Source organism: Apaloderma vittatum, unplaced genomic scaffold, assembly GCF_000703405.1.
Source record: "Apaloderma vittatum isolate BGI_N311 unplaced genomic scaffold, ASM70340v1 scaffold32469, whole genome shotgun sequence".
Lineage (NCBI taxonomy): Eukaryota > Metazoa > Chordata > Aves > Trogoniformes > Trogonidae > Apaloderma > Apaloderma vittatum.
This window is the reverse complement of record NW_009737570.1, coordinates 9,516-18,231: the sequence shown is the minus strand read 5'-3', so window position 1 is coordinate 18,231 and position 8,716 is coordinate 9,516. Positions and strand designations below refer to the sequence as shown.

Genomic DNA, 8,716 nt, shown 5'->3' with positions numbered 1-8,716 from the left:
TCTTTTTGAACAGAGCTTTGGCCAAACACAATCTGTGAGAAGTCGTGAAGTCATGTCACTGGGGTCGAGAGTACAAGGTTGAGAGCTGCTGCCACCAAGGCCATGGTGCAAAGATGGGGAAGGGGAAAAGCAAGCCTCAGGTTAGGTCAGCAAAGTAGAAAGGGGAAAACCATCTCAAAAACGTGTCACCTGCTCTTCTGAGGGTCTGAGAGTGAGCAGCCCGAGAGGGCAAGGATCCCGTCTCCGCTTCCTGACCACTAGGAACAGCTTCGGCAGCAGCTCTCAGGACAAACCCACTGAAGCGGGAGAGAATCCTTCTACAAGCTCAGCGAGGTCCCTCAGCAGGCAAGGGCCTGCCTGGCCGCCCTTTGGTTGGGATACATCTGCTCCCCAGCCTTTCCAGAACTGGCTTCCCACTCCCAAATCCCCACCTTCCTTTCCAACACACTCATCTCCAGAGCAAGGACCAGCTCTACAACCATATCTCTGGACTGGGACAATGCCCAGACTAACTTTGGTCTTGACTTGGACCCTAAGGAGAGCATCAGTTCTGCTTTCTGGGAGGAAGCAGGAACGGTTCCTAACAAATTGCTCTTTACCGAAAAAGCAGAACTGTCTGCACTTGGGCAGGGCTTTGTAGAGCTCAGCTCGCTCTGGCATTGTCCAGAGTAACAAACAGATCTCCCACCCTGGCCTTATTTTGGATGAAGATCAGCGTTCCCAGGGCCACCTTTCAGCCGAGCAGAGATGCCTGGCATTACTGGCACAGAAAGCCCAAGGGAGATGAGCAGCACTGGTTTGTAGGAGAAACACACAAGTTAACCTGAAGGAGGGAATTAGGTCGATCAAGGATGGTCGTGTTCTGCTGTGAGGAACATGCTTAAAGCAGGAGGAACTCCAGCAGCTTTTACGTTACCTGCAAATAACCACGACAAGCAGCGTCCAGCCCAGGGGCAGAGCCTGCACAGGTAATTAAAACAAGAGCTCTGCTGTCATTTCAGGGTCAGGACGGAAGGTGCTGTGGGCATTATTGCCCAGCGCCTGGGAAGGGCCTGGCAGCTCCCCAGGCTTTGCGCAGTGCAGCACTGAAGTCAGGCTCCATGTGACACACCGTACCTTGCCCATCCCTGACGGACGGTAAGAGCTCTCCCCCCATGCACACTCAGGCATTCAATTTATATTCATGTGCTGTTTAATAGCGCCGTCTGCCTGAACACATCATTTCAACTTGGTGTAACCAGGTGAAGTCTCCAAGTCGATAAGACTTGCTTACAGGAAACTGCACTCAGTTTACTGCATTGATTTATATCCAAATGGGAAAACTAAAAAGCCTCGAGTGCCGACAGCATTCAGGAAGATCATGTACAAACCTCAGTCACACAGCCAAAATAGGTTTTCTCTCACGATGCTGCTGCAGACTGCACCAGAGTCCTTCCAACACGCAGGAGCAGCAGAAGTGAAGGCATCTCAGCCAGCACCGAGCTGAACAGCACAAAAAGCCACGGGGGCAGAAAGAGAGCAGGGAATGCTGTGCCTGCAGCGCTCAGCCAGTGCTGACAGGCTGGGCTGTAACCCTGATCCTGGATCTTACATGCCTGTTTAAGTGCAATCGCGTTCCCTTCCTCCAGTCCCGTGCCGAGCTGCACCAAGAGCCAGGACTGCAGAAATCTGACTGTGCCCACTGACCTGTCTTCCAGCTGGCAGCTACACACAGAAATCCAGTGGCTGACACGGGTGTCCTGTCCTAAGAGACACCAAGAGCCCATCGCTCCCGAGTCTGAAACGCTTCGGGCTCACCAGGAGAGAGGTATTGGGTGGCTTCTTCCCAGCTGTGATGGGCCCATCAGCAGCACTCAGCCAGATGTCAGGGCTCTGCAGTCCTCGAACCCGAGACCACTCACTTGCCTCACGGGCATGCAGGGATGGGTGTTTCGGTGTAGAGGACCCTTCCTCATCTTCTTCACTCGCCAGAGACCCGTGGGTTTGGGATGCTGGGTACAGGAGGGAGATTCAGAGAGCGAACACAAGGGAGGAGGGCGACAGGGCAGAGCAGACAGGCGCTATCCCACGCCCTCATCCATGCGGTTGTACTTTGCTAGAAGGTGCCTGTTCAAAAAAAAACAAATCTGAACCTCACCTCCCGTATTTAAAACGCTTATGAAGCGAAAAAAGCAGCCCCTCACCTCTAGTGACTGGGACAGGGTGGGGTCCCTGCACAATCTGACTGATCAGTATCTTCACTGTAACCTTGGTTCAGACATAACTACTATGAAATTGCACTTGGTGATTGTCTCATTACACTTTTTTTCTTTTTTGTCCTTCCTAAAACTAGATTTATTTTCTGTACAAACTTGGCTTGAAATATAAACCACATAAAATTCCCATTGAAAATAATGAGAATCCAGTATCAAAGATGAAGTCTCAAGAGAGACAGGGTGGGGGGAGGAAGCGACAAAGAGCAAGGGTGGAGGAAAAGAAACAACAATAAAATGAGAAGGAGGAGAGCTGTGAGAAGGAGAGCTAGTCTCCCACATCGGAGTCCCGGTCACCGATGAGCCAGAGGATGTGAAAGCTGAGAGCGAGGAGCCCTGTTCCAATCAGGTCCCCCAGCGCTGTCAAGTATGGGATGGAGAAGTTGTCAGGATCGAGGTCCCTGCCCCACATCCAGTGCACCATCCAGTCAGCAATGTACAGAAGAATGAGAACCTGGGAGGCGGGAAGAAAAGAGCCACATCAGCCACAAATCCTGACCTCTGCAATCCCAGCCTCCACGGAGCTTCAGCTGGGGCAACTCCAGCTGGGACAGTCGGGCTCAGAGACACAACCGCGCCCTGATGGAGGGAGCTGGTGGAGCTCAGAACCGCCTCGCCGAGTGCTGCGCTCTGGGCTGCACCCCCAAAGCAACAAGCACAGCACGGAGAGGAACCCAGCGAGCTTCAGGGGGTCCCTGTGCCTCTAAATCCCACGTCCTCAACAGCCTCTGCCCTACCCTTCTTCAGCTGCACATGCCACCATCAGATTTAGGCTTCGAAGGGATAACACTGGCAAGCAAAAAGTTTAAATTTTACACCTCAGTTTTCGAAGCTTGAAGAGATATGGGGCAAAGAGGGGACTCGGAAGCACACAGGACGCTCAGGCAGGGACAGCGACACCTCAGTTCCAGAAATAAAAGAGCAACTGCCCAGCAGCCCAAACTACCAGAGCGGGATGTTCTCCCCCGTCTGCTTCAACACAGTGAGAGAGAGGCTCGGATCAGTCTCTACAGGCTGAAGAAATCTGCTTTGTATCCTGTCAAGCCTTAGGTCTGGGAGGGTCTCCCTTGGGACCACAACTGTCAGCACAACCCGTCCTCCTGCTGCTCCGCCCGGCACAGAGCGGCTGCGAGCGGAAACACCCTCCAAGCGCCCGAGCACCCAGCAGGACTTGGCAACCTAAATTTAGCCTCCTGGGTGAGAGCACGCTGCTCCTGCCTCTGATGGACGCGCTGATTCATTTCCTCAGGCTGGCTTCGGCGGTTCATTTTAGGGGATGCTGAAGCCAGGCACAGCTTCCAGGAGCGGAAGGGGTGAGCTGGGAGGGCGGTAGCTGGGTTTAGGAGGAAACTCCCTGACTGGGGGGGTCCCTCCTGGCCTCCAGCGCAGGCAGCCAGGCTCCTGCACGTGGCTGCTGGATTTCTGTAGCATAAACACCCTGGTCTGTGCACGACCCTCAGAACTGTCAGGTCTCTACCCTGCAGGGGAGGCAGGGAAAGGGCAGGACAAGGCATGGGGTCCCTGCACATTCCATGGTCCCGTTTTCTTCACCATCAGTTTTAAAACTGCTAAAGAACCTTACAGGATAGATTAACACACACGAGGGAAACACTTCTGCCATCAGAAGGGCTTAAAATAAGGCACAAGACAGATTCAAAACTTGCCAAGAATGGCAGGAAGGAGAACTTGTGTGTGCAAGTATCAACAACGAAGGATTTATTCAGTTTGATACCAGCTCATTTCACAAATACAATCTACTCGGTGTCTCTCTCCCCAGCACATAAATCCCTTACCTAGGGGCAGGGTATATCACTGTGCCTTTGGCAACATATCTAAAACTTAACTGGCTGAACAGGTCCCCACTGCAGATGACATGGCAGCGTCCCCTTTTCCAGCTGGAGGGGTGACAGCCCCCCCAAAGGCTCCAGCTTACCTGCAGAAGTGCAGCTGTCATGTAGAAAACTATGAAAATCAGGGTGAGCGTAGTGTGTCCACCTTGCATGGAGCTGATGGTATAAAGGAAAACCAAATGTCCAGGCACCACCAGAAGAAAAAGCACACGAGCAGAGCGGGAATTCACATCTGCAAGGAAACAAAGCTGGAGTTGAGGCAGCACACAGCAACTCTGCAGCCTCCCCAGGCTCCAGGGGACAAGGCAGCTCCTTGCTCTTCAGGGACAGCCTTAGAACAACAGGACAGAAGGCCAGGACTCGGGCTGCAGGCTAACGAGCCTTTCTAGCATGTTTGGAGAGTAAAAACCTCTGCCCGCACTCAGAGCTGGAATGTGAGTTTGGGCTGCGCTCTGCTGCAAACAACAGAGCTGCTAGGAAGCTTTCTGTAACTGCAGCTCTGTAAGCCCAGTGGAGCTGCAATGCCTGAGCAGCCTCAAGGAAGGTTTCAGTATCCTGGAGCCATCTGGAAAAGATTGAGAAGGTGGAGGATTTACAGTATTCGACAGTCAGGGCATGGGACTTCTGCACCACGTTCTCCCTCAGCCAGGAGAACGATGTCCTCTGGCACAGCAGCTTTGCTGAAGGTTTGACCATCTCTAGAGGTCAGGGCAGGCCAGGGGAGCAGCCGCATCCGTGAGCTGGCAGCTGCTCCGGGCAGGCATCAGCCCCCATCTCCCACGACATCTCCCTGGGGACCGTCCCAGAGAAGCTCAGCCAGGCAGCTCCAGCAACCACTGTGGGCAGAAATCAACTCATTTCAACACCCAGCTCGGATACCTGAGCTGAAGAAAGTGCTGCAAGGGCTGGGGCACTTGCGAGGGGCTGTTTCGGAGCTCTCCCCGGGCATCCCGCTCATGTGCAGGTAAGTGGAGATGCGACTGGCCTGCACCGCCACCAGGTTGCCACCCACACCTGCAGAGAAGGAGAGAGCAGCAAGAGCACGTCTCAAACACTTGAAAGAGAAAGAGCTATTTTCAACAGCCGGCAGAGCTGGGATTGTCAGCTGCTGGAATAATGTAGGACAGTCTATTTTTGACCTGAATTCCACTTCTGCAGGATGCACAGAGCTCAGACAAAGCACACTGTACTATGGTTTCCCCTTAGTAAAATCGATATGATCCTATTACCGCAGGTTAGATTGGGAGAAATATGTGAAACAAAAAAATGATGAATCAGCCACCAAAACAGACACAGGAAGTTTAAAACAATTTTTTTTTGCATGAGGCATAGTGAAACCGTGGAACCCACTAGCACAAGATGCACCGGCTCAAAATTAACTCTGTTTATTGCAGAAAGTAAACATAATAATATTACTAAAGAGTTTCCCTGGTTCATTAAGCAGGAAGGGCACCAAAGCTTTATACCAGAAACATTTCCTGACTCGGAGCTGCAAAATGAAATCTGTTCTGTCACTGTGTGCCACAAGGCACCTATCTTGGAAGATGGGGGTCTTCCATCAGCCAGGAGGAATCAGAAAATTGTTGGGCCCCTGGAAAATGTGTCTTTTAGGCAAGAGCGTCCCCGGGCAGTCACCTTCGGGTGAAGGGCTGGCACCAGGGGGAGCCACGCTGCCGTAGAGTCAAACCACCACAGCTTCCCCGCAACCAACAGGGACAAAACTCTCCTTCACCTGCCTGAAACGAGGCACATGGAGCAATTCCACTGTTTGCCAAGAGTCCCCAAGGGCTGCAAGACCAGAGGGGAAAGGAACTCACCGTTAATAACCGGTGTGAAGACAGCCATGCCAGCAAAGTTTGGATCTGAGACCGTTCTGTCCAAAATTAAGCCCCCAACACTGCAGAGGGAAGATTGAAGAGGTCGGTGCTGAAAGCTCGTTAGGAAACACCCACACAAAGCACTGAGGGTTCTCCCTTCAGTGGTGCCTGTACCCGAGGGCGATCTATACTCTTCCTAACACGCACCCAACACGATTTTAAATCTCAGTATTCGATAACAGAAGATAGTTCCAGCAGGATCTTTTCTCCTCGCTGCCAAAAACCATGAGAGCCTAAATCCCCTGACACACTGCGCAAGCACAAGAGGTTTGTTTCTCTCTTGTTCCAGCATCTACCAAGGAAAGGGCGCGTTGTCTGCCCGTGTTTGGGGTGAGGAACTCTTCCACGCCCTCCTACCTGCTGATGGCCATGGCGATGATGACGGGCTCCCAGCCGGAGTACAGCACCTCTCGGGTGGCCGCGTTCTTCTTGGCGATGATGATCCAGATGGGCAGCAGAGCTATGAAGAAGGCGCACACCAAAGGGTTCACGTAGGCTTTGCTCTCTGAGGGGGAAATCAGCGGAGGCACCGTATCAAGGACACGTCCTGCCGCAGCGAGGCAGGGCACTGCTTCAGCTGAGCTCCCGTCACCCCTGGAGCCAGGCACTCGGGTGAGGACAGGGACACCACACCAGGGCAGTCCCAGCCCTGCGGGACACGTGTTGTGGTTTAACCCCAGCTGGCCACTAAGCACTCGCTCCCCCCGCCAGCAGGATAGGGGAGAGAATCAGGAAAAAAATAAAGTAAAATTTGTGGATTGAGATAAGGACAGTTTAATATGACAGAAAGAGAATGAAAAAAAAAAAAAAGATATTAGAGTATACGAAACGAGTGATGCACGGTACAGTTGCTCACCACCCGCTGACCAGCAGGGCAGGACAAGAAGCTGACTTAGTGCAAATACTGCGTAGCAACAACTAAACCATCAGTGTGTTATCAATGTTATTCTCATCCTAAAGCCAAAACACAGCACTGTACCAGCTGCTAGGAAGAAAATTAACTTCATTCCAGCTGAAACCAGGACCACGTGGCATTTCCTTCTCCTGGTATGCTCACAAGGGCTTTATCAACAGATCTGAGTGAAACCTCTTCCATCCCAACCGCTCCTTCCCACTTGCCACTCCTGAGGAAGACCTCCCTGCGTTGCTTCACCTCTGGCTGAACCTGGCTGAGTCACATCCCTGCATCCCCGGCACTAGGGAAGGAAGGTGGAAGGGAGGCAGGAGGAAGTCTAGAGTCTACAGCTGCAGCTCTGCAGGAGGATCCCCAGCGGGCGCTGAGGACAAAAGATGAAATCCACAGCTGCCTTCGCACACTGCTGCAGCCAGAGTCAAGCCCCTGGTGCTTGGAAGGGGCCAATCTCTCCCCTCCCAGTTCACCTGGTGAGAAGGAAGTACAGAGATGACTGCCAAGGCTGCCTGCAGCTACAAGGCAGTAAGAATGTCTCCTTCCTCCCCTTATCAGTTCTCACTAACTGAGGGAGCTTCTAGGCCAGGCACCCTATACACCCTGAGAACAGAAAGGGTGAAGGAAGAGGGTGAAATGAGAGGGAGACAAAGCAGCACGTGGAAGGACCAGGGAGAGACAAAGGGCTTTTGATGCTCCTCACCCAGCTCTTTGTACAAGCCCCAGCTGATTCCTGAAAGCAGAGCCAGCGTGATGAGATCCCCCAGGCTGGCAGCAATCGGTGTGGCGACGTTATCAGGATTGATCCCCATCTTCCTGGATCCAATGATGACCCCAATCATGATCATGCCTGCAGCCAAAAGGAGGAAGAAAACAGGATGAGGCCGAGGGGAGCCCTGCACTTCAGGAAGAGGGGCAGGGAGGGTGTGCAGGGTCTGCCTCTCACCCAGGACCAGAGAAGCAATGAAAGCAGTGGCCACACTGCTGGCACAGAGCAGGACAGCGTGGTCAATGCTGAAGTGCCCATCTGGGATCCATCCGAATACCACTGCTGCGATCGAGGCCAGGAAGCCAACCACAGTAGCCTGAACCTGAAAAGAAAAACTCGACAGTCACCAAGAGGATCAGAGAGTAAAATGGTCCTGGAGTGAGGGAAGAGGGAGCCACCACCCCCGGCACCAGTCCTGGCGGGTTAGCCCCCAGCAGGGAAACACCGAGTCTAACCTATAGAGCACAGGGTTATGGGGAGATGACTGTGGGACAAAAAAGCTGCCATTTGCCTCCCCATCAGACACGCAATATGGACAGTCAATAGCAAAACTCAGGCATTTAAACCTCCTGACACTTGTCACAGTTGGGCTTGCACCAGCTGCCAATGTTTCCACTCTACTCTCACTTTTCCTTACCTGTATCAAAGCCATGTTCCCTGTTATCATCCTCCAGAGCTCTTTGGGTGTATCCATTTGGCCAATATTAGCCTGTAAGAGGACATCATAACGTCATTAGAGACTGACAGCATTTTGCACTGGCTGACAGTCAAATTCCTGCCTTCCAGCTGTGCAAGTCCGAGCCAAGAGCAGAAGAGAATAACGATCTCCAATCCTCAGCTCTTCCACACTCAGCAGAAAAGGCGCGTGTGTGCACAGCCGGGGCACAGGAACACCCTGGGCTGTGACGTGCCGTTCCGCGAATGTCACTTGGGCTCGACACCCTGAGTAACTGCGGTGCCTCTTCCAACAGTTACTCTGGCCTCGTGCTCCAGAACGCCAACGCTGTTCCCAGTTTCAGCTTCAGCACCTTCCCCTTCCCAGCTGCGCAAACAGGCTGACG

General features: G+C 52.8%; 1 protein-coding gene across 1 annotated transcript in view; it reads right to left on the bottom strand.

Annotated features, from left to right (window-relative positions):
* Positions 1 to 2,244: 2,244 nt before the first annotated feature.
* SLC41A1 (solute carrier family 41 (magnesium transporter), member 1) overlaps positions 2,245 to 8,716 on the bottom strand; it is a 15,143-nt gene continuing 8,671 nt past the window's right edge. The window contains exons 3-10 of the mRNA XM_009877382.1: positions 8,293 to 8,364; positions 7,833 to 7,977; positions 7,590 to 7,736; positions 6,337 to 6,484; positions 5,920 to 5,999; positions 4,982 to 5,116; positions 4,186 to 4,334; positions 2,245 to 2,706 (exon numbers count right to left, since the gene is read on the bottom strand). Of these exons, the coding sequence (XP_009875684.1) occupies positions 2,521 to 2,706; positions 4,186 to 4,334; positions 4,982 to 5,116; positions 5,920 to 5,999; positions 6,337 to 6,484; positions 7,590 to 7,736; positions 7,833 to 7,977; positions 8,293 to 8,364 (1,062 nt within the window). The 3' untranslated portion in view covers positions 2,245 to 2,520. The remainder of the gene's footprint in view (positions 2,707 to 4,185; positions 4,335 to 4,981; positions 5,117 to 5,919; positions 6,000 to 6,336; positions 6,485 to 7,589; positions 7,737 to 7,832; positions 7,978 to 8,292; positions 8,365 to 8,716) is intronic.